Genomic DNA, 26,509 nt, shown 5'->3' with positions numbered 1-26,509 from the left:
ATTTCATCATCAATCATGGGATGAACACATCATAAATATTAGTAGGATATATATGAATTTGAAGGGATGGTGTTTTTAGCCTCTAGGGGCATCAAAATAAAAAAGTAAATCGATCCCGGGTCCAGAGGTCTTACCATAAGACCTAGAGTAAAAGCTTACTGGGGAATTCGCTAAAACCAATGGGAAAAAGTATTCTCACTAAATCTGAAGTTCTCTTCAGTATTTCTATAATTTACAATAGCCCACTGAAATACTGAAAATCTCATATGAAGCTGTTGCAAGTCTATACCCCCTGAAAAATGTGATAAGAAAACAAACACCAGAAAATTATTATGAAAAATGTTTTATTCTTCCATTAAAAATATTTTTTTCTTTCATTAAGATAACAAAAACATTAAAACAAAAATATTGATACATTTGTTAAAACTATTCTGTACATAAATTATTCTGTACATAAAATGTTCTGTACATTAAATGATTTTTCCAATCAACATAGAATCATTAAAAGTAACTAAAATAAAAAATTGTTAAAACAATTAAAATTCTTTACGAAGTAGAATTGTAATAGCTTGACAGTAGGCTAGTGTCATTGTTTCTGATTAACAAAAACATACAAACCTCGAGTTTGAATTTACAATCAGCACCTATAAACTTAAATGATAAGCTGCGGTTACACTTGCCCTGGTTACACTTACCCCATTATTATTAAAAGTAATTCACAGGGTAACCTCAATTCGTCTTTGACTAGGATAAAGGACTCAATTTGTTATTTAAATTTAATTAGAAAGAAGTAGTAATAGGACTAATGCTAATCAAAATCCAATAAGTAATGACAAGAGTGGACAAACTGGCTGCAAACGCATCAAATATAGCTGAAGCGGAAATAAAGTGTGTTTTATATTTCCTTTGTGGTAAAAAAAGTAGGTACTCCTAATACTCATATGTAGTAGCTCCTAATGAAATAATCTGCCCCTGACCTTTAATAATAATGTTACCTTTTATATTTATATTATATTCATGCCACATTTAAACAGCAAAGGAATTTTCCTCGAGTAAAATTTAAACCATAATTTAGAAATTTACACACTGTATTTTTACACTCATAGTAATTAAGTTTTGATTCACTGAACATTCTTTATTTGTGCTTATTACTTTGGGCTACTATACAGTATATCATATTATTGTAGTACTGTAACATTTTTTACTACTACGAATTGACGAATTAAGGTTAGTAGTTTTGACATTCTATTTAAATAAAAATAACATAAATAAACAGTGATAAAATAATAAACATTTAACAAACTGGTGCAACATTGATTAAGATACATATTAATATGATCAAAGTAACAAACATAATAATCTGAGATTACACATAATTTTTAAACATTAAAACTATTATAGGTACTCATACTCTTATTGATAAACATTTTCAACTTAAGTCTTTACTTTTAGTTATTCTTGGAAGATTTTCGACCTGCGAAATCGTGATGTAGTTTGACTACTTATTCTGAGTCGGAGGACAGGAGGGAATGTCTGGTGATGTTTGATTGGACAGCATCCAAGTTGATGCAGTCAGATTCAGTCTTCTCATATGTGTTGTTCTTGTGGTGATTTGAATCTAACAGTCTTCGTTTATGTCTCATTTTCTTGTGATGTTTTTTACGTCTGTTGAAAGGTTTGAAACTGTCATCTGAGGAAGACTCCGTTTGAATGTTGTGCTTCTTCTTGTGTGAGATGAGCTGTGACTGCCTTGTGAACACGTCATTACACTCACTACAATAGTAAAAAGTGACTGTGTTTCTTTCTAAGTCTTCCGGGTGATGTTGTGGAGAGGTCTCTATTGGCCTATAAACATATATTTTCACCATCAACACAAGATATTTACCCTAGTATTTTTAATGGTTTACACACATCATATAAAAAATCCTTGAAAACACGGGAGGTAAAATTAGCAAATGGTGTAGTATGGATTTAAAATCACTAATGGGTTATTTTTTCCTTCTTTTTATCAAAACTTCCACTGAGTGATATAACAGTGCAAGCCAGTCTTGAACTAGCAATGTCTGGCTTTTTAGCCCAAGCCACTACCACAGCGCCCCTGTGTTCGGATTCACATGTAATCCTCTGCTAAATACCTAGATAACAGGGATAGAAGATGATTGTCTATGTGTATAACGGCCAAATTGATATGTTGAATTGTTATATAAAAATTTTAAAATTGCTATGTATATTTGATTGTTGAATAAGATATTTAGCATAGTGAGCAAGTTGTTCTGAAAAGCTGGTGTACCAGAGAAACACTTAATAAAGACATTTTTATAATTTATTTATTATTATTTATGATGAAGAGGCTGACAAGCAGCTAAACACAACATAAGCTTTAGGACTCAAAGGTCCATAGCATTTTAATGGAATCTTTCACCACCTACTTCTGCATTTCCAGGTATGCAAGCTCAATGTAAAAAAAGGAAACAGAATTCTTACAACTTTAAAATTACTTTTTAATTCTTACATGATTAGGCTTCCGCATCTTTGGTTAAGCAAGCTACTGTCTCAGATAGTTCACATGAAATATTTTGTGGTTAGACAGATGGAAACTCAAAAAGATCACATGCCTTGGTTACTAGATGTAACATCTTGAGCACTTGAGAACAATATGCATGAAAATGAGCAGCCAGCATTAAATTAGGTTTAGGCAGTTTTAGGAGACTGCACATCATCTTCTGTTTAACTGCAAGGAGCTAACATGTTTTACTATGAGCTAACTGAGGTGAGGAAAATCGCCAGTATAACCACTTATGAAGGATGCTGCAGTTTATCAGGCACCTCAGGCACATGTTCTGAGGCAAGTGGGTTGTGTAAATAGCCAACAAAGTGACTAAGCATACAGTTTAATTCTGCACAATCAATCAAAGCTCATCATCTATCATGGTTAACTTCAATAAGTTATCAAGATCACCCTTTGTTAAAATGTGTACGAATGTAAATGAAACAATATTTGATTGATTTTAGTTTGCATTTACGACGAGTATTATATGTTGCATATTAAAAATAGTGAGACTAGGTCTTATAATAACAAAATAACACGGAAACCATTTTTAGCCTGTTTGTAGAGATAAATGATGTGCAAAATTATTGTTTTGCGATTTAGTTAACACATCATAATTAAAATGGTGCAGTATAACAAATTTTTGTTCATCACATAAGTCACAAAGTCTTTTCTACTTGAGCTTATTTTCAGACTGAGACAAAGGTGGATTAACTAGTGCTTGTATAGAGAAACCAGTCCCTTCAGACCCTAGTGTTTGGAATATACTACTATGCACACGTTATAAGAGAATTAAAATCATTGATATAATTTAAACCAGGATAAAATACAGAATTACACCGGCAATATTGTATGCAAGAGCCATAACATAGAATTTCTTTGCTTTTAGATCACTAATGTCTCAATTTCACAGCAATCTAAAAGCCATAATTTAGCCTTAAATGGACATTTTCTAAGATAGCTGCCCTTGGAGTGTTTTTAAATTGCAATATAGTTTTATAGTCATATTATCTACATTTCCAGTAAGCCCTGCCTTTCTTGGGCCATATTCCCAATTTAGTTATTTATTGTGCGTTACAGTGATAACTAGTTTTGACCTATATCAATTTTGGTATAGTTATAGTTAGGGATGGGTCAATTCCAAAAATCAATTCTTGATTTTGGAATCAGGAGCTCAAAGAATCGACCGCTCAAAGTCGATTCTGATACCGATTCCCTGAATCTTCTGCGAAGATCCAGGTGTAGATCTCTGAATGTTGTTCCGCGCAATCAGAAAATAAAAGCTAATGCCGCCATTGCAGAAAACAATGATGATGTTCCATTACCGCGTGAGTTATTCAGGGTTTTGTTGTAACCGCAGGAGACAATAACAATGTATACACAACCGTTGGAAATGATAAAAATTTTGCCATGACATTGAAAGACGATGATAATGTTTCCGTGACCGTGGGAGACGAGAATGATGTCTACATGGTCGCAGAAAATGATTTAAATTTTGCCACCATTGTGGAAGATGATGATGATATTTCTGTGACAATGGGAGACGAGGATGATATCTACAAGACCGCAGAGAATTATTGAAATTTTGCTGCAATCGGAGAAGGCAATGATGTTTCTGATACTGTGGGGCATATTCAGGATTTTGCCGTGACCACGGGAGACAATGACGATGTCCAAACAACCATGGGTAGTGATCAAAATCCAGCCGCAAACGCGGAAGTCGACAATAATATCTATATGGCCACGGGAGATGTTCATGATTTGGCCGCAATCGTGGAATACAATGATTGAGTTCTGTTATTGCAGGGGTTTGTCGAGACAGCGGAGACAATGTCAATGTCCACACGGCCGCGGGAAATTATCAGAATTTTGTCATGATCGCAAAGAGGATGATGTTCCGTGGGCTATTTAGTGTTTTGCTGTGATCGCGGGAGACAATGACGATGCCTACACGACCGTCGGAAAGATTTTACACATAATGGAATTTCAAAGAATCAAAATCCGAATCGACCCATCACTAGTTTTAGTATTATAGCTCAACCTAACTTTATCTGAACAATATGAGATCAACAGTGGAGGTTATATTTAAAGTTATAGCATTCTTTAACTGAAAATAAATATTTTTTGGCTTGAACCCCTAGTAAATAAGAATTACTTTTAAAACACTTGTTTGATCTGAATAACCTCCAATAGTCAATGGTATACATAACCAGTGCTCAATGATTTGTGCGGGAATGGGGTACCTCTCTTTTGGTTAAAAAATATGGGCATAAATAGGTACAAATCACATTAAATAGGTTACAGTTCCGGCACTCCATTTATTACAAATCGAGCACTGGGTATAACCCTATAACCAAAAACCTACGACATATTTTGCACCCCAATTTAGTTAATACACCAACGACAAACTGTATTAAAAAATCAAACTTCTTTTTAAGCAGAAAAACTGAAATCCAAACCAAATATTCTAACAAATAAAATTTTAGTTGAATGTAACTCATCATCATATTATGTTTAGGCAATTATTTCCTACATATTTTAACTTGTATGATTGAATATATTGGATTAATATAAGATTTTTTCAGGAGTGAAATTAATAAAACAAAACAAGTTATAAAATAAACATACAAATAACTTTTATTTACATACTTTGAAATGGTGTAAAAAAGTATTACAAAGAGGTATGACTAAAACAAAATAGGACATATACATACCCACATTTAAAGACACAATATTTATGAATTTCAAAATCCATCACTAGAGCATATGAGGGGGTACCCAAAAATAACTGGAATAATGTTCCGATGGGCAAAACTTACATAGTAAAACTTAGATAGGCGTGTATAGCACAACTTTCTGCCAGTTTAAGTAGGTGCCACTGCTACTGTTGAGCTGGCTGGTTTTGTTTGTCTATAGTGACAGTTTTTGTTGGCACCATCTTTCAGTTTTTTTTTTATGACAAGTAAAACTGAACAATATGCAGCTGTGCGGTTTGGTTTTCTACTAGTTAAAAAAGTTGCTAACTATAAAAATGACACTATGGGGAAAACTTGTGTATGAGTGGTTTACTCGTAAAAAAATGGAGTGGTTTGTGGTCCATTGTACTCAAACCTCGTCCTGGACATCCATCAACAAAAAAATGACAATAATGGGGAACAAATTTGGGATCTGGGTCAATAAATAGATCAATTAGCTAGCAGAGATAACTGGATTATCTTGGAGATCAGTTCAATGAATTTCAAAAGAAGATTAGGGAATGAGAAAGGGTTGCTGCCAAGTTTGTTCTTCAGGATCTGGATGACAATAAAATAATAAAAAAACAGCAAATGGAAACTTGTCAAGCTTTGAAACAACAGCTTCATACTGGCCTAAATTTTCTGTCAAAGATAATTATTACTGGTTATAAGTAGAGGTGCTATGGTTGGGATAGGACCCAGAAACAAAGCAACAGTGTAAATAATTTGTAAGTATAGGCCTACAAGTATTTTTTTTATTCCCGGTTATTTCAGGGTACTCCCTCGTCCCTCCTACATTGACTCTTTTGAAAATAAGTGCAAGTAGATATAATGGCCCATGCAATGATCTCTACCTTTTTATAATACTGCAACATTTTTTGAAGTTAACAAAATGTACCAATTTACAACAACATAGTCAAAGGAATAAATATAAAAGTTTAAATGACATTCGCTCTAACCTAGGCTATAACCTTGCCTAACGCAATAAAAATTCAAACTCCAAATTGATTTAATATTTTAACTTTTCAATTAGTCTAGATATCGACCAAAGTGTTGTGAAAATATAATTTAGTATTACCTAAACTGTAGAGAAATTAGAAATGACACAATGATACCACAGGTAAATTTTAATAACTAGCCTATACGATGATTTATTTAATAACAGAAACTGATTTTTCAGTTAATAGTGGCCAAAGTCAAAATTGAGACAAAACTGAAAATAAACAGCCAGCATCTTTGATTCTAGTTGAATCTGTTCACCATAAATTTACTTTTTCTGCATATTTTGAAAACAGCCGTTCACAGCAGTTTGACAAAATAACTATTATTCAAAACCCGTGCTTACATAATAGTCTATCCTAATTTAAATAACTCTTTCAAACGTAACTTTCATCATTTGGCTTTGATTGGAATACAGTAGAACCTCCGTTTAAACAAAAACCCTTTTAAAAGAGATACTGATTAGATTAACTAAATGTGTCATAGACAAAAAAAAAAGAGAAAGAGGAAGGGTGGTAGAGGATTCAGGATTAAGTTTAGCTGCTAAAAAAGCAAACTACGAACACACTACCTTCTTGTAAGATTTTAAACATCTAAAACTGATTTCCAACCTCTACCTGCAAGATGGAAACAGACACCAGCTAACCTGTTACTAGCGGAGGCAAGATATTATTTCTAGAAAATGGATTTGAAAATGAAAAATTAATCTACATGTAAATATTTGTATATGAGGTTTAAGTTTTAGTTATTGAAAGTGTTGTATCAATTTAACATGTGCTTTAGTTTTGTTATTATGTTCACTTTCAATGGAAGAAACCCCCCTTAATTTTAAATTAAGATTTAAATCATCCAAAATGACCTCCCTTCCCCTAATTAAGGTTACAAGAGGTTCTACTGTAATTCTAAATATAAAAAAAATAATAAAAATGGGTTTATTAAAAATCCTACGCTAAAATCTTTTACACAGTATGATTGTCAGGTCTGACGTAAGAGGCTTGCTTACCTCTCCTCTCGGACTGGACTTTGACTTTGGTTGCCACATCTGTGTTTGGTAACGGCTTGTGGATTAAGGAACGTTGTACCACATCTCTCACAGGTATAAATATTGCCCACGCGAGGTAGTTTGGTGGTCAAGATATATTTTGGTAAAGCTATATTGTCGGTATTATCAGTATTGTCATCCGTCAGTATTCCCTTTTCAACACTCCGGTCACTTTTGGGGCTGTTCACAGTGCAGGAGCTATTTTCAACGATATTGTTCAATGACTTATTCTTCATACTTTCAACCAGAGATTGATGGAGGGGATCATTTTCGTTGTTCAAGTTTTGATAAGCTTCTTCATTAGTTGAAAAGACTTCTGCAATCCTGCAAGGTTTACGGCTTCTTTTCTTCCTTTTTTTCGTTTCCCATAAGGATTTGGATTTAGTTCTTTTACGTTTGTTTAGAGTCTTGTTTGACTCTTCATCTGCCGTGTTATCACTACCTGCGCCGCTGAAAAAATAGCATCGTATTGACAATAGAAATAACAATTTGTTATATAGAATCAAATCAATTAATTGAGACAAAAATTAATACTTCAAATGAATGAATTAATGAATTAATTAATACTTGAAATGGAGACCATACAAAGTAGGTATTTTAAGCCAAGTATGAATGGAGATGAGTGTAGGATGAATGGCACAATCTTGTAGCCTTGTTATTGACTAAGGCCGACATATTCCTTAGACTCAGCTGTTAATTAATAGCCAATACAGCTAATGGCAACTAAGGGACCTGCAGTTTATAGTGGAATCCGAACCACATTTTAAGGTTACATAAAGTGCTTATAGCAGTAACTGGTCTCTTCAATTATTTAAAAGATAATTTACTAAATAAATTACATCCTTCTTCCTCTATCACAAGCAAGCTGCTAAATACAAAGGATAATAAAAAATTTAGGCTAAACCGAAGAAAATACAATATAGCCTATACCTACTCGATTTTCTTTGACAGTAAAAAAAAAACAAAAAAAATTAACACAAAACATAATACGTTGTGGGAAACTAATGATGATTTAAGTAACCTTATGAATATTTTGACCTCTGTCTCAAACGACATTATATACAGTCTATCCGGAAATGTCGGATATTTCACGGATAGTATCAGATATCAAATTAGGGCTCGGTTTGGTTACGGATATCCAAATCAAACCGAAACCGACCCAAAATTTTGTATATCCGCACACCTCTAGTATTTGTTCAAATTGTTATATATGTATGCTGACCCCTTCAAAGCTTACTTGGTAGAATCATCATTGGGAGAGTCATCAATCACAATTGCATAATCTTCATCACCTTCTCCATTTAACTGAATGGTTTTGTCTGCTTGAGGAGCCACTACATTCACTAGATGGTTAGGGACTGTCACCATTGGAGGAACCATGACAGGCTTGCGGGTCACCTGAAAAGGTAATGGTTTATAAATGTTATCAATGGATATTCGTAGGAAGGATACAACAGTCCTCCTGTAAAAAGGTGCTTAGGTTGTTTTATAACAAAACATAAAATAATGAAGAACAAAACTAGTAGCCCTTTTTAATGTGAAACATCAAGGGATACCTATGTTGTAGGAACAGAATAGTTTGAACTTTTTTAATATAAATATTTGGTCCATGTTTTCTCTAGAGTTTAAACAAATTTAATAGAAAAATGTTTGTAACCAAACTAGCATATACTTCTGTACTCCATAACTGGTCTAAAGAAGGCAGTATAAACATGCCTTACAACAACAAAGCTCAGACTTGCTCTAACCCTTCTGACGAGAAATCCGAGAATGCACGATATTTTGCAGATAATGAAGTTAATATGTGCACCAGGAGAGAGTTCAGAAGAGGAATTGACATCCAGATAACAAATGGAATTAACATGAGATAGAGTAGTTGTGTTGTCTAACAAACAGTCAGAAAGGCCAGTTTTTTTCAGGACAGTAAAAGGAGAGAGCGGCCCATATCTGCCTAACTATAATCCATCTTCAGGCTGTTCAGAGAGCAGAGCACCTGAGTCAAGGCGACTAAGACATTTAGAAGCAGAAGAGTTTGTTGTTGTTATCATCAAATCAAATTGAATTTATGAGTGTCTGTTAGTAATAAATTGGTTATTGTTGTTGGCTATAGTTTATTAACCATTTGTTTTAGTCAATCTCTTAGTCCTGCATTAGCCTTTTTACAGTTATTAATCTAAAATACATTATTACAGTGACCATTAATAATTTAAGTTTGACCTTTCCCTAATTGTTTGTGTAATATAGCATATATTTATACTGGTGATGGGCAGATCCAATAAAATGTCGGTACCGGATCCGGATTCGGATCTTGAAAAATTTGTTTACTTATTCTTCATAAAATAACATGGGAATTTGAAATTAAATTTTTTTAGATTTTTCTGTAACCAGTACTGAAACCGTACAAAAAACCTTCCATATACTAAATTATTTGTTTTTTGGAGCTGGTATTTGGCTCTTTGGAGTGGTCTAGAGGGAAATTGAGAAATTTTATGTTTTGAGTGTCCAAAAGGAGAAAAACCAATTTCCTCCCTGCTAAACCCCGTTTCCCCATGGTCCGATCATTCGAATAAACGTAGGTTTACACGTTTGTACAAAATTTTATCAAAATCGGATCATTTATTTGTTTTGAGTTATCGTGCTAACGGATACATAGATAAATATATAGGAATTTGAACGGGTGGTGTTTTGGCCTCTAGGGATCTCAAAATGAAAAAGTAAATCGGTCTCGGGTCCAGGTCTTACCATGAGACCTACAGTAATAGCTTATTCCCTATATGAGAAATTCGCTAAAATAGATGGTAAAGTGGATGTCAACAGCAAAAATCAGACTTTTTATTCAGGTGGTCCACAATGTCCTATACCTAATTTAGAAAAAGGTGAAATGGACAGGACCCAAATGTGATCCTTGTGGAACCCAAGACTTAGGGACGTAGGCTAAAATAAATATTCTTATTCATATTTTATTGTAGCCTGGCAATTCCACCTTTTTCTTTGATTAATATTTAATATTCAGCTTTGTAAAAACATGTAATTTTTTCTTTTCAGGTTCATAGTTTAGTTTTAGTTTAAACGCAATTTAATGTGCCTCATGAATAGGACTGATGATTATTTTGACTGCTTGGATGACAATGTACTATATCGAAACATGTTTTGGCAAGTTACTACTGTTTAAAACATGCCAAGATGGAAGTTAACGGTAGCATAAAAGATGAAACATACCTTTTTGCCTTTTAGCCAAGGAACCTTGTTCCTTAGCATTTCTTGAGTTTTACTTGAATTGATGTAAAATTCATAAAACTGCTCAACCTTGTATGAACAGTGGTGACAAATTTGTTTAGGGAATGAATCATGTTCCAGCACCTAAAAAAAATCAAAGAAATCATTAGATAAAACTAAAAAAAAGTTGACGTATTTTATAAAGAATATAATAGGCCTATAACTAAAAAATGTTACTTGAGGTAAATTTTCGCTAGGCCCAAATTAGTTAGGTAAGCCTAACTAAAGTAAATTTCTTGACCACGGACACATTGGATTTTTGAATAATTTTTGTACAAAGCCTACTTATCCTACTAATATTATAAAATATTATAAATGAGAAAGTTTGGATGTATGGATGTATGGATGTATGGATGGATGTATGGATGTATGGATGTATGTTTGTGACAAGTGAACGCGAAAAATACTGGTCGGATTGGGCTGAAATTTGGCATCATGATAGGTCACATTCCCGATTAACATATAGGCATATTCTTATTTCAAAAATCCTTTCGGGCTCCGCCCCAGTGGCTATGGAGTTTCCCATGTTAACCTTATGAGAAATGGAATTATTGAATCTTAACAGCTGTTTCAACTAAACAAGTTGGTTCTGTTTTATGATGTTCAATAGCATTAAAGTTACAAGGATTACCAACAGGGTGCAGCACTATTATTTCTTTTACATTTACAGCTAATTTGCAACCAAAAGGTGAGTGAGCGTAGCGAACGAACTTCAACCTGGAGGCGAGTTAGCGTAGCGAACGAGCTAACCTGAAGGCAAGTGAGCGCAGCGAACGAGCTCCAACCTAAAGGTGAGTGAGCGTAGCGAACGAGCTCCAACCTAAAGGTGAGTGAGCGTAGCTAACAAACTTCAACCAGGACGTGATTGAGCCATGCGAACGAGATAATCTTGAAAATTAAGAAGTTAAACGGGGCAAAGACCGCGGGTTACAGCTAGTAATATTATAAATGAGAAAGTTTGGATGTATGGATGTATGTATGTTTGTGACAAGTATACACGAAAAATACTGGTCGGATTGGGCTGAAATTTGGCATGATGATCGCTCACATTCCCGATTAACATATAGGCATATTCTTATCTCAAAAATCCTTCTGGGCTCCGCCCCAGTGGCTCTGCAGTTCCCCACGTTAACTTTATGAGTATTCATATTTAAAGGCAATTAAAGAATTTAGCCAGCTGTTTCAACTAAAAGAGTGGGTTCTATGATATGCAAAACCATTAAAAATTTATAAGATTTACCGTCCTACCAACAAGGTGCAGCACTATTATTTTTTTCATTATTTATGAAAACAGCCAATTTGAACTAAGCAGCAACAAAAAACTGTGATACACAATGAGAACTGTCAAAGTAGGATTGTTTACAGTTATGTTTATGTTTTTAATTTCATGAATAATTTATGATATTTTGCAAATTTTTAATAATCTATCTTTCTCTATTTTGTAGGTGAAGTAGTAGAACATTATGGCTATGGTAGATGTGTAATACTATCGCATACCCTAAATTTGAGGAAGCAAATTTTCTCAAACCGTGTTTTCTCACACCGCAAACGCAAAGATCGGGTATAACTGCAATACCGTAAGCATTTTATACTTTTTTGGACTGTACGAAGGACGGGTACTCTGCTAGTACTTAATATAAACTTAAGACCTAAAATGCATAGTGCACTCAAAATACATAAGGAGAAATCGTTGTTACGTAAGGTTACGACATCTAGGGGACTCGTGGCAATCAGAGTTTGTCACTACAACAAAAAAATCCGTGGGAAATTATTTAAAGTGGAAAAAGACCTCAAAAGTGTGGTGCACTCACCTAAAAACCAGTAAAAATCTGTTCAAACCTAACCTTCTGCAAATATTCTTTTTGATGTCAGAAAAGGCATGTAAAGATTGGTAGGTAGTTCTTTATGCAAATTCGTCATTACACCACTTAAGTCCTTTGAAGGTAGGTTAGGTAAGGTTAAGTTTAGGTCAACAGTCAAGAGATAACATTTAAACTAACAAATCAGTTAATTATAACCTAAACTTTACAAGCCTAATCCAACCCACCTTCAAAGAACTTACTGTAATGCGGTCTCGAATTTACATAAAGAATTACCTAATAATCCTTACATGCCTGAATGAGGACTAAGTTAAGTGTAATTAGTCATAATCAGCCAAATCTATTTATATTATTAACACGGCAAAATTTATTTTAACGGGAACATTATTGACCAAGAATCATGTTAGAAGCTAAGACTAATTAATCAACATTAGGCTACCTATCCTCTTCTCATAACCTCTTCAACTTTATTTACCTCACCACCATAATTGGTATACCATTTGTGTTACCATGGTACCATTTGTATTAGCGGCATAGTGAATTCATAGTTGGGAAAGTTAGTCAAAAATTCTAACTAGTTAGAAGTTATAAGTTAGTCCCGTAAAAAGTAACTGATAGAAGTTATAAGTTAGTTAGTTTAAAAAGTAACTGATAGAAGTTATAAGTTAGTTAGTTTAAAAAGTAACTGATAGAAGTTATTAGTTAGTTGAAAAACTAACTGTTAGAAAATAAAGTTAGTTTTAGTAGAAATTAGTTGTTTGTTGGGCAGTTGTTTTAAAGTATTTTTTAATGTCACATCTTGGTTACTAATATATACTATAATATGAGTAACGATTGCGCAAGACATGATTTAAAAAATGGCTCCTACGATTTCCTCCAATTTTAATGCTATTGAAAAGTGCTTGTATAATACATTTGCATTGTATGATGTCTTACTAACCAAAGGGATAATTACATTAAGTGTTTTACTGCAAAACAATATACACTGACATTGAACGAAAAATCTAAAGGAAAGGCCAAGGAGATTTGTATTTTTCGACGATGCACCGCACGAATTGATGCGTTATTACACCATCCCATAATTATAGTTGCAACGTTCCACGATCCCAGTGACTTAATGTAATAACGGTCGTCAGATAACAGATGTTATGTATCATGAGTTTTATATTGATTGAAGCTTATTGTGGACATTTTATAGATTGATCGTCCAAATTAAAAAGTTTTGTAGACTAAATTGAGGATAAGTGGATGTCTAACAAAAACAAATTGACTTTACTACTTAATTAAACGTAGTAAGACGAAAATATTTGTAGGCTTATAAGCTCTATTTTTTACCTCTTAAACAAATCAAACACCTCGAGCAAGATCGGTCTCCTGGTACTTGTGTTTTAATCAAACATTGTCACATTTTACATTACTACAACATAAACAAATGACATAAAACTTGTCAGATAATGGACATCAACTAATGACAATGTTTTGACACTTGAGATGATATATCAATCACCAAACAAACATTTCCCCTTCCCACCCATCAGTGCTTGGGGTGTTGATAATGGCCGTCACTACCCTTCCACAGGCCCACTGCATTCCAAAGCAACTGGACTTTGACTTTCTCTTTCCCCACCCCCCGCGTTGTTTGTCTACAAGGGCACTGACCTCTCACGGCCGCACGCAACCCTCACTGATCACGTGAAATAAATAACCAGTATTTGAGATGCTTTCGCATAATTGGGAAAGTTAGTTGAAAATTCTACCTAGTTAGAAGTTATTAGTTAGTCCCGTAAAAAGTAACTGATAGAAGTTATTAGTTAGTTAATTTAAAAACAAACAAATAAAATAGAAGTTAGCCAAAAAAACTAATGAATAGTGCTATTCGCTAGAATTTCTATTCATTATTCCCAAGTATGGAAAGAGTAAAGTGACGCCATATTAGGCCCAAGGCCTACTGTCGATGACAACAAAAATGTATATTTGATCAGCTAACTTAGTACCTACTATTAATTTGTGTTACAAATGATGGTTGACCATATTACGATTTAGGAGGTCATGTCATAAATTAAGAAAATTATATACTTATCAAAATTAAAAATGTTCACAAAGGCACCTATATTATCCGGTAGGCTAATAATAACCTCATATGCTAATAGGCTTCTGGTAATTTAGATGAATTCTCACCTAGGTTGTGTAAGTAAAATAACGTTTCGCAATTGAGCAAACATTCCGCCCACATTACTCAGGACATAAGATAGACGGAAATTAACTATATTTATAATCTGTAGAGGTGTGCAAACAACAGCGGCTTGATTTTTGAGCCTAGCTCGAGATATCAAGCACAAAGTCGAGAAAATCAAGCTATATCATAAAACGCGTCCGCAAAGTTCACACACTCGAAAAATTCACGCTTTTGTCGCCGATTGCTGAAGACTACGATGACATTTTTATGACCATGGGAGACAACGATAATGTCTACAAACTGCGGAAGGTGTCCAGGCTTTTGCTGCGATCGCGGAAGACTATGATGACGTTGTCACTTCAGTTTAATATGATTCTCCAAGTACTGCATTTTTCAGTACGTAGGCCTAAAGCTTCTTCACTTCAGGCAATAACTTTTGTCACTGCAGAATACTCTGCACCATTGTTCTAACAGGTAAAAATCTAGTTTCCAATGATATAAGTTATAAATTACAGTTTACTAACTTCTAGGCCTAGGCTATAGCCTAGGTTCCCACTGGTCATATTATTAGGCTATGGATAACTTAATTACCATGATATTATTCTGATATAATGCATGTTCTCTGCGGAACGGCTAAATTTAGTAGGCTTCTAGGTATGTCGATGCAAGTAGCCTAAGCCAAGTGGGCCAGAGGCCTTTTTCAAGCTAGGAATAGCCTACCATCTTAGGTTAAGTTAGTAGCTTAGGCAGTGGCGGCTGGTGGGTTAAATTAGTGGGAGGGCGCATACGGTTTTTTTTGGGTGGTTACTGATACCGGGGAATTTAGTTAGATAGAAGTAAAAAAAACCAGTTATTTAAACATTGGGTTAGGACACTTTTTAGGATACAAACTGTTCTATTTTTAACTGCCCGTATACGCATTCAATGGTGGGTAGGTAAATCAATTGGCATGAATAAACAAGAGAAATTGGCTCCCTCTTATTTTGAAGGTTTTTTGCCGCTGATCGTGAGTAACTCTGGAGTTGCGTCATTAGTAGTGGTGTGTTTACGTTGTTCTCAGAATTATTTGTTAAAATTTGTAAAAATTTCTAGAAAATCCTTTTCTACTCTTGCATGATTTTTGAGATTAGGTTATGACTAAATCAGGTTTTGGCGGGTCTAGCAGCTTTAACTCAACTCTCTGTTCAAAACTTACCACTTACCACTGCCATACTTCATAGAAATGTTTTTCACTGAATTCATTGATCAATTATTCGCACTTAACTACACTTCTAACGAAAAGAAACAGAGGTACAACAACTGTATATTAATTAATTAACAACTATAGAATACCGGCGGCACGGCATGATAAACATAACCTCACAAAACTACAGTGGTATTCACGATTTGACTGATCTCTAAATAATTGCGTTGACAGATCGAGATCGCTCGCTGCGCTCAGCGCTTGTTGTGGCAACAGTTTAAACTACTGTTTGGACGGAGTCCCAAACGCCCTATAGGCCTATCTGTTGCATTAGAGCCTGATGCAGCGCTGTGATTGGTCGAATATTTCCATGCAGTGTATATGGGAGTTTGGACTCATACCTACTGCGTCGCGGTGTACTACCTGTTGCAAAAACATGTAGCGTCCTCTACTACCCGTCCTAATAACATTGACTCTACTGACGTTTATGTACATTGAATGTAGGATTACAAATTATTTTTAAGTATGTTATTATTATTTTTTTACTATTTTGTTGAAAATGGGAGGACTCCGTCCCAGAGTCCTTATGGACCAGCCGCCACTGAGCTTAGGTAAACAACAAGCAAAGAGTACCTAGGTACCCTATGCTGTAAATTAGGCCTAAAACACACCAAAACAGCCACAATGGGAGTGGCAAGCACTGATAGCTTCATCAACAAACTTAAAAAATTTCTGCTTCATATAGGCCTACCGTAGTAAAACTAAAAGCAAAATGTCATCTTAGGTGACACAAATTTTAATATTCTGAGAGCTGACGACCCGGACCCACGCGTAAAAGAACTCAACGACTTATTACTTCAACATAGATGCTATGCCTATTCCCTTTCAGCCACACGAGTCACGCCTACTACAGTCAGTAGCATTGACGGATGCTACACAAATATCCAAAGAGCAAAGAGCAAATATCAAGGTAAACACGCATAACAACATGATATCAGACCATCACCTCCAAACCTGTGAAATTATTAGTTATTATAAATTGGAATACTCTGGTGCTACATACAAATCTATATGAAGCTATCCAAATAAAAATTTAAATAGACTAAAAAAAAAAAAAAAATTGCACAAGATTGATTGGAGCAGTATGAGTAGGGAAACAACAATAGACAACACCTACAACAATTTTCTAACAAATTTTCAACTTATTTTTTATGAAACCATGCCTAAGACAACAAAAATACTATTTAATAGTAGGCCTACAGTATTTGGAATGACCACACCTACACCCTATGAGGCAATCTACAAGAGGCGCAGGATAGATAGCCTACCAACTCCTGGTCTGATCCAGGATAAAGTAAATTTTTTACAGCACAAGGCAGCACATGATCGTGATATCATAAATAACAGAAAAATGCACAATCAAAACTGAATGCGTAAAGCTGATATAATAAGAGCAAAGAAATCTGGAATATCATCAATACAGAACGCAATAAAACAACTGCAAGAAAAAGCAACATCACCCTACATATTAACAATGAAACCATTTCCGATCATTACCACATCTGTAATATTTTTAACAATACCTTTGCGGTAAAACTATAGAATTCCAGTCAACGTTCTAAAAAAATATATTTTTTCGAATATGTTCGTTTTTTAGTGCTGATTCCAAAAATGATATTAATTTTTTGCGGAAACATCCCGTTTTCCCGGAAACTGGGAAAAACGGAAAAAATCTTTTTTTGCTCAAAAGCCATGTTGTGGGTACCGGTACTCAAATTGTGCGGAATTTCCTCCTGAACAAGAATATCTAATATTAAGTAAAATATTGCCGGAAAAGAGGCCGCTGGCTACTTATATACCGCCGCATAGCACTAGCATTGCGGGTGACTCTAAGCCATTGTAGAATGGGGGCTTTTTTTTGGGTTAGGATTGGTTAGGTTAGGTTAAGTTAAGTTTGGTTAGGTTAGGTTGGTTTAGGTTCGGTTAGGTTAGGTTCAGTTTGGTTAGGTTAGGTTAGGTTGAGTTTGGTTTGGCTAGGTTAGATTAGGTTAGTTTATCAATAACATGAGAATTGTAAGTAAACGAACCTAAAATTGTGGAATGCGGGCTTTATTTTAGGTTAGGTTTGGTAACTCATGTTATTGATAAACTAACCTAGCCTGACTTACCCAAAACCTAACCTAACCTAACTTACCCAAAACCTAACCTAAACTAACTTAACCTAACCTAACTAATTAATCCTAACCCAAAATAAAGCCTGCATTCTACAATGGCTTAGAGTCACCCTCAATGCTAGCGCTATGTGGCTGCTTTTCCGGTGATATTTGACTTGATAGTAATAAACATTACATAGGCTATTCTTATTCAGGAGGAAATTCCGCACAATTTTAGTACCTACAACATGGCTTTTGAGCAAAAAAAGATTTTTCCCGTTTTTCCTGTTTTCTGGGAAAACGGGACGTTTCCGCAAAAAATTAATCATCATTTTTGGAATCAGCACTAAAAAACGAACGTTTTGGAAAAATAATATTTTTTTTAGAACGTTGACTAGTTTTACCCAATTTGCCCTCTCCACTCCAAACCTGGATAGAACTTCAGATACAAATGCCTGACCACACCAATGAAATACCAGTATTGCATACCTTTCATTCCATAACTGAAAAGAACTGGACAATCTTTCAAGAGCCTAAAGGCAAATAACTCATCAGGCTTTGACACAATAACAGGAAAAATGTTGAAATTTTGCCAGGAAGAATTAAGGAAACCAATTAGATAGGCCTAGCCTATATAATAAATGAGTAAATATTACAGGCCAAAATTCCTCCCAAAAAAACTCAAAATTGCTAAAACTCATCTGATATATAAGAAAGGTTAAGCTAGAGACCCTTAAACAAATATAAGCCAATTCCTAATCTGCGGGTTATCTCCAAACTCCTAGCAGCAATATACAATCAAATTATTACGCACCTGGACTCCATCAACCTCCTCTCCGTATGCCAACATGGCTTCAGAAAGACCCTCAGCACCACTAGGCCTACTGCAATCTCAAAATTAGTCACTCACATCACCGATATCTGGGAAGAAAGAAAAAATGCCACTGGAATCTTCCTTGATCTACAGAAAGCATTCAACACTCTTGATTGGGATATCCTCAGAACTAAATTAATCAGCATGTAGATATCCAAGGCAAATCCCTAGAATGGATAACAGTTATCTGACAGTCAGATGCCAATATGTAGAAATTGAAAGTCAACACCATAACACCATTTACACCACCAAATCATCTCTTAGAACAATATCAAGAGGAATTCCCCAATGATCCATATTGGGCCCCTTCCTCTTCATCATATAGGTACATAAACAGCCTCCCCTTTAGTTTTGACAGTGACCTAAAATGTACCTATACTTTTCGCCGACGACACCACTGTTGTTGTTCCAACAAATCGTCAAGCAGACAATATTAATTTAATAAAATCAACAATTGATCAAGCAACAACAGCCTGTGAAAATATAAACCTCATTATCAATAAGAACAAAACCGTAGGGTACATAACTTATCAACTTCCGAATAAATAATAACAACAAAAGTACAGATGATTGGTCCGGACTGATCATTCCCACAAACTCAACAAAATTCCTCCGCTGATCAAAAGCCAACAACATCTTAGCCTAGGTTCCCACTGGTCATATTATTAGGCTAAGTACATTATGGATAACTTAATTACCATGATATTATTCTGATATAATGCATGTTCTCTGCAGAACGTTTGGAGTTTGAGGTGTTGTGGCGCCTTAAAAAATCTATTGCTGGCTGTTTTGTGGAAAAATACGTCCGCGATACATTTCGCGCGCACTACTTATTGCTGATTTTACCCCCCCCCCCTAACTTACTCGCCAGGTACATGATGTTGATACTGTCGTGTCCGTTAAAGTGTCCTCTATCTGTAGACATGATCGGTAATATGTTTCGTGGCCGTATTTTTTCACAAAATGGCCAACAATAGATTTTTTATGGCGCCTGCACTAGTTATTGCCAGGTTCACACCAATTTGGTTAGTTAGGTAAGGTTAACCTAACCTAACTAACTAAACGATTGGATTGAATTATCAATTAGGCCTAGGCTACTCATCCGGTTGTTTGTGCCAACAGATATGGAAGTGTACCCCCTATCAATGCTCATCCCTAGCCTATGCTAAGTTAATGACAAGCAGTCATCTGATTTAAGTTAGAGATAGCTTAACTTTAGCTAGGCCTACTTCTATTCAAAATAGGCCATAGGCTGGCAACTTGTATTTAACTTAGGGGTGCCTATTCTCTTAACTGCCAAGTCTATGGATGGCTTTTTACACATATCAAAAATTCTTAAAGTAAACTCACAGTAACAGGCAAAACGTTGTTGATCTTCTTTGCACGATCAGATCCATGTTCAAAAATGTCTACTTTGATCCCTTCTTCGGACCCGCAAAGCCTGCATAAATGTTCCATTTTTTATAATAAGAATTCAATCCCCGCCACTCTTAGTAGGCTTAGACAATAATTTATTTGGTACTAACTTAAGTAAACATTACAGCTTCCAGCCCTTCAAACCTTTTTACTTTGATCCTAATTTAAACTGTTATCTAGGCTAGTTTTGGAAAATTAAACTAGGCCTTGGCCTAGGCCTATCATATTAAAAAACGGACACTGCAGATTCTTTAAAACACCGGTTCAATATTAGGCTGCCCATGCCCACATCATCACAATACATTGTTATTTAACACTAATACTAATAATATTCCTAATTAAATATTCAACCATTTAGGCTATTAGGCTGTTATAGTGTTCTACAATTGCGCCAGCGCCAGCGCCATTCCGCCATTATCTATCACACTATCAAACTAGTAAAAAAAAGTACAAGTAGAGATGGTCGGTCGTTATTTAACGTAATAGGATAAGTAACCATATTACTGAAATGTAACTGTTACGACCATAATAGGTTACATCAGACTCCCTATAATTTTTGGAACTTGTAACGTAACGTGCTCCGGGCACTCTAAACTTGCTCGGAACGTGCACTGCAGTTACAAAAATACGTTACTGTCACTGTGTACTCAACTCTGTAACTCTTTGCTGGTTCGGAACGGGCACCGCAGTTACACAGTGAAGTGACACTGGCTGTCTGGGTCTGAGTGACAGTAACGCCATTGTATAACTTCGTTACCGAAGACCGAAGTTGAAGGCCAGAATGGAGTGACCGAGTACGTTACAGAACTGACTAATACAAGGATGTAAGTTATGAGTATGGTATGACATTACAATTAAACGTAACATTATACTATTCATTATTGTATAGTATTCAAAAAGTATCTTTGGTTTTTTATCTGAACACTTTATAATATCTTATACTAATCAGTTTTCAAATAATTTTGTTCATTTCGTTCATTTCTTTCATTTCGTTCATTTCGTTCATTTCGTTCACTTCGTTCATTTAGTTCATTTCAGTTATTTCGTTCATTTCGTTCATTTCGTCCATTTCGTTCATTTCGTTCATTTCGTTCATTTCGTTCATTTAGTTCACTTCGTTCATTTTATTCATTTCGTTCATTTCTTTCATTCCATTCATTTCTTTCATTTCGTTCATTTCGTTCATTTTGTTAATTTCTTTCATTTCATTCATTTCGTTCATTTCTTTCATTTCTTTCATTTCGTTCATTTCGTTCATTTCTTTCATTTCGTTCATTTCGTTCATTTCGTTCACTTCGTTCATTTCGTTCATTTCGTTCATTTCGGTTATTTCGTTCATTTCGTTAATTTCGTTCATTTCGTCCATTTCGTCCATTTCGTCCATTTCGTCCATTTCGTCCATTTCGTCCATTTCTTTCATTTCATTCATTTCATTCATTTCATTAATTTCATTCATTTCATTCATTTCATTCATTTCATTCATTTCATTCATTTCATTCATTTCATTCATTTCATTCATTCCATTCATTCCATTCATTCCATTCATTCCATTCATTTCATTCATTTCATTCATTTCATTCATTTCATTCATTTCATTCATTTCATTCATTTCATTCATTCCATTCATTCCATTCATTTAATTCATTCCATTCATTTTTTTCATTTCGTTCGTTTCGTTCACTTCGTTCATGTCGTTCATTTCGTCCATTTCGTTCATTTCATTTCATGAGAGCGGCCTGTCGTCTGCTACATCATAGCATAAACAGACGGAGTCCAAATAGCCTCAAATCTCATTTTGTATGCTTTTAAGAGGCATAATTCTAAGGCAGCGGATTTTTTAGGAAAATGGTTTTGTAATTGAGGTATTCTTCTCGGCCAGATGTCCATCAGGCCTAACTTAACTTTCGGGTTTATTAATTTATGGCTGAACATTAAACCAAACTGAACATTCACAGAAAACGTTTATTAATGTATACAGTAAATCGATGATATGCTTCATCTTAAACATTCAAACTTTACATGAATGTATAAAATATGTATATTATAGATACTATACTTATTTTATCAATATATATTATGAATCCATTTTATATATTCAAAACCTATATTTAATTGATATTTTGCATTGCTATTTGGTAATATTTTAAATATATATTTGAATGCATCAAACTATTATTAAAGATATATTATTTATACATTTTATTCAAGGTTCTATCAAATACAACTTTGAATATTTTAAATTTTTGTAAAATACATATTTGTGCCACTAAAGTATTACTCACTAAACAATGCTAAATGCTCAAAAATGTGTATAATTTCACTCTATTTATTGTGGTTGGATGAATTAGCGTAAGCCTTGAATGCAACCGTCGATTTAGACGGGTGCAGCCTATAGTAATAAATATATCTGGTTTGTAGAAAAACTCATAGTAATAATTTCATTAAAACTACAAGGCCTACATCCTAATGTTCAGTGGCAAAAAAATTATTATCCTGAAGTAGTTTGACAGATCTTTTAAAAGTAGTTAGATTGCTCATTTAATTAAAATTAGAAAAGGAAATTATCTCTTTAAAGCCAGTTTATCAAACTAACTACTTCGATACCTCCACCCACAACTTCATACTTCGTTAATTAATATCAGTGATGATAGAATGAGTTTGAATTGTTCTCGTGGTCAAAAAGCACTAGTCTTAGAAGTACTGTTACTATAGTAGTAATTTTAAGAAATATGATTGGGAGGTTATTGGATGTGTTTATAACATTAGTCAGTTAAATTGACTGTTTTCCCGAAGTATTTAATGCATTTGAATCCAGATAACTATGGTAAGTAAACAGCGATGGTATTATTAACTAATTCAAATAAAGTCGTTGTTCACTGAAAATTTCATATATTTTTTATATTGAAATACATTAACTATAAAATAAATGTAGGTCTGATGATTGGGAATGTTCTTCAACTCCCCACACCCCTCTAAAATGAACCCTTCCTCATTTTATTCCTAACCCAAAATCAATAAATGGCATGTTTTGTACAACGTGTCACAAATTATTAAGATAGTTGAGCAAACAAATAGTTGTTAACATATAACTGAACATTCAATAGCATCAAGAATCTCAGTAGAAAATGTAGTTAGTGCTACATTTAAATTGATTTGAGTTTGTACCAATATTGCACAATATTTCAAAAACTTTCAAGTCGAGTTGAGTAAGACAATGGTAAGGCAAGGTTGGCTTCAGCCAATCAGAATTCAGCTTTTGTCAGAATGCTCTACCAGCTGATCTTCCGTGTATAAATGCCCGGTGACCACGTGTCTCGGTAATCGTTGCTGTTTAATCTGTAATTAGTTAAATCTTTCAGTTGTGCCTTTTTATGAAACGTATTTGTTTAAAATCCGAATTGGGTGAGTAAATGTACTTTAATTATAATTAGACCTAAATAAATCTTGCCTTGCCAACCAATGCGATCATTTAAAATAATTAAAACCTTTTGTAAAAAAAAGTAAAACCTTAGAACTTGCCCAAACATAAAAGCTCAATTATGTTTAATTATATATTGTAAATAAATTATTATAAAGAAAATATTATATTAAAAATTTAGAGTATATTAAATCAATTGTTTGTTTTCAGAGTTATTATTTTTATACTTCTATTTTAGTACGAATTAATGTATTTGGAAATGAGGATTTAATAAACCGAAGTATTATTATATTTGTTTGAACAAGTTTTTATTTAATGAATCCCTAAGAAGAATATTTTATTTTAAAATTTAAATTGTATTTCAAAGTGGGAACAATCGGTACAATTTCAATTCAAATAATTTCACACCGGTGTCTTGCAACCAACAACATTTTAGATTTAATACAGTTTTTACTAAGAAATACCTTAAACTCAATAATAGTAGGTAATTAGATTAATAAATAAACAACACTGACAGCACGTTAGGCACTGGGGACAGACTTGCAATTGCCAACAAACTTCAGCTTTGCTCGAACATCAAAGTCAAAGTCAACATTGAAAGAGCCCAGTTATCTGCCATCATAACAAGGTCAACATTCAAAAGGGGCGTTTTCCTTTGCTCATAGCTTTGTATTATATTTGAAATTAACTCTAGCAAAATATTATCAAAATTGCAATAGTATATTTCATTACTAGGACCGAAAGTGGCATTTTCCGACGCGCGCTTGAGTTTCAAGTGTGAGGTAAATCCGAGAATGTGAGACTTATTTCACATAGGGGCGAAGCCGAAGGCGGGAATAATGGAGCAAGTGTCGAAAAATAGCTTTCGTTACGAGTTATGAACGATTTTTCATCACGACGAAAAAATACACACATACATAATAACATATATCAGTACAGTAGTATTAAACTAGTTTTAGACTACTCTTTATCATTGAAAATACACTTCACAACGAACATATTATATGGTTTCAAAATTGTAGATTGTTACGTTAAATATATTAATAAATACTTCGTCATTTACTTTAATTGACTTAACATTTTGTAATTTGTACCTCCAGCTTTTAAGTTTTCTGTATTCCTCTTCTTATCTTTCCCTTGATTTATCTAGTGGAAAGTGATTAGTTACCAGTAGTGGTGACCTGGTGGAAACGCGCGTAACAGCTGTCGGGCAGATGTTAGCAGATGTTACAAAGTTAATTAGTTTAAAGGGTATTCGGAGGAAATTACGTAAGAGCAGGTGGTTTTGATCGTACGTCACTTGTGACGTATGTGGGTACTGTTTTAATTGTTTAATGAGTAAAACACAGTTTATACAATTAAATGATGGATTTAGTTAAATTCATAGTCAACAGTACTGTGTAGTATTCTAGTAAGGTCAGCGGGGCGCGGCGCGGTGTGGCATGGGTGACTCACTGGTCGCCGCGGAATTGGGTTAGTTGGACGGAGGAAAGTTTGGTCAGGGTCGCGGCCATGTCCGACCTTGTTACTCAACCTTCGCGGAGCTGTACCCAGATTTGGATAGTATCCACACAGTTCGCGTTTGGACATAGCGGCGGAGTGTTGTACGGTCCTGGGTCTATCGTTTTGCAGTGATGCCATCGTAATACTACACCTCGATTGACTCAACAACACAAGGTATTGTAAAAACCAATTTTAATTTATATCTTATGTTAGATAGTCGCAGGTTAGCTGTTTGCGGTTAAAAAATGTTTATACAGAAATATGTTCCTAATAGTAGATATATTTTCCCCCTGTTAGAAAATATTTGTTGGTCTTAAAAAAACACATCAGTAGTGTTGTATTAGGGGTACTGGAGACCGTGACGTAAAAAATAAAGTAAAATTAAACATCGTTTATATTTTGTTAAATAGTTTGACAGATTAGACTTTGTGGTTCAAATATGTTTATATAATGGAGTCTTTAGAAAGACTGATTTTTTTAAGTGAATTATACCCAATTCCATGTGTCCTGACTTGTGTGAATCAAATAAATTAGTTTGCCATCTTCAACGTCAGGAGGCTTTGGCACATTTAATCGTGTCGGAAAGCAAACCTCTAAAAACTTGTTGTCATAAAAGAAAATAAATGTTTTACCATTTTCATTTTGTCTTTGTTCTACTAATTGATAATGTTTGTTTTGTAACAGATATTTAAATGTTACTTTTTCTGTTTCTATTGGACTTACTAGTTGAGGAAGCTTCATTTCTTGACATATGGCTTCAGGTGATAATTGATTAGAATAATTTGATCCTGATGCATTCCAATGTAGTGGTAATTTAATTTGCTTCTGAAACTTTAGACGTAGTGACATTGACTTGCGAAAATTGCTAGTTTTAGTAGTAGTAGATTTCTTTAAATCTTCTTTTATTCTCTTTAGTTTATCTTGTGTGATTGTACTTGGCTTATCCATAGTTAACATCAGAACAGAGCTAGCATATGTGAACAGTCTCCGTTGAAGGTTCAACACTGAATGATGTGATGTTGGAGACTTCCTTACTTAGTAGGTAGAATTACCCGACAGTAGGGAAATTTACCCGCGAAGCAGGGTAAACCTCCCAACCGACCCCCTCCCAACTGGCTCGCGGATAAAAGTAGCGGCAGCGAACGGACTGTAGTCAGTCTCACCCAACTGGCACAGCTGACTGGTTGAGTGTAGACTGACTGACTTTTGATTAAAACCTTTCGTTAGATTTGGCCAATCTAACTTAATGTTTTAGTCAATAGCATGTGCTGCATGTTGTTTTTTTAGCTTGTATCTTAGATGGTTTTACTTTATGGAGTGCATCGTGTCTTTAGTACTTGAATTGCGCAGAGTGTTGTATTTTTCT

The 26,509-nt window shown here is 34.5% G+C and overlaps 2 protein-coding genes across 2 annotated transcripts; both read right to left on the bottom strand.

Moving 5' to 3' along the window:
• Positions 1-393: 393 nt before the first annotated feature.
• On the bottom strand, positions 394-20,629 carry LOC128990448 (uncharacterized). The gene is made up of 5 exons (XM_054412813.1): positions 20,157-20,629; positions 10,544-10,684; positions 8,562-8,722; positions 7,286-7,774; positions 394-1,845 (listed from the first exon to the last, which is right to left on the bottom strand). The coding sequence occupies exons 1-5, from the start codon at positions 20,262-20,264 to the stop codon at positions 1,503-1,505; spliced, it is 1,242 nt and encodes a 413-aa protein (XP_054268788.1). The 5' UTR covers positions 20,265-20,629; the 3' UTR covers positions 394-1,502.
• Positions 20,630-21,246: 617 nt separating this feature from the next.
• On the bottom strand, positions 21,247-21,849 carry LOC128988491 (homeobox-like protein HDP1). The gene is given in 2 exon segments (XM_054409825.1): positions 21,247-21,635; positions 21,723-21,849. Coding segments are annotated over 2 exon segments (516 nt in total).
• Positions 21,850-26,509: the final 4,660 nt, after the last annotated feature.

The sequence above is a fragment of the Macrosteles quadrilineatus genome, unplaced genomic scaffold (assembly GCF_028750875.1).
Source record: "Macrosteles quadrilineatus isolate MER2022 unplaced genomic scaffold, UCM_ALF_1.0 Scaffold_3__2_contigs__length_128488019, whole genome shotgun sequence".
NCBI lineage: Eukaryota > Metazoa > Arthropoda > Insecta > Hemiptera > Cicadellidae > Macrosteles > Macrosteles quadrilineatus.
Note: the sequence above shows the minus strand (reverse complement) of the source record. Positions and strands in the feature narration are given on the sequence as shown.

Bases quoted from the DNA above. Each gene is read 5' to 3' on its own strand.
- LOC128990448 (XM_054412813.1), bottom strand. From the start codon at position 20,264: ATGGAACATTTATGCAGGCTTTGCGGGTCCGAAGAAGGGATCAAAGTA. The intron at 8,723-10,543 runs GTATGTTTCATC...TTACCTTTTCAG, and splicing joins CTTGGCTAAAAGGCAAAAAG to GTGACCCGCAAGCCTGTCAT. The intron at 7,775-8,561 runs GTAAGCTTTGAA...CTATTTTTTCAG, and splicing joins CCCAATGATGATTCTACCAA to CGGCGCAGGTAGTGATAACA.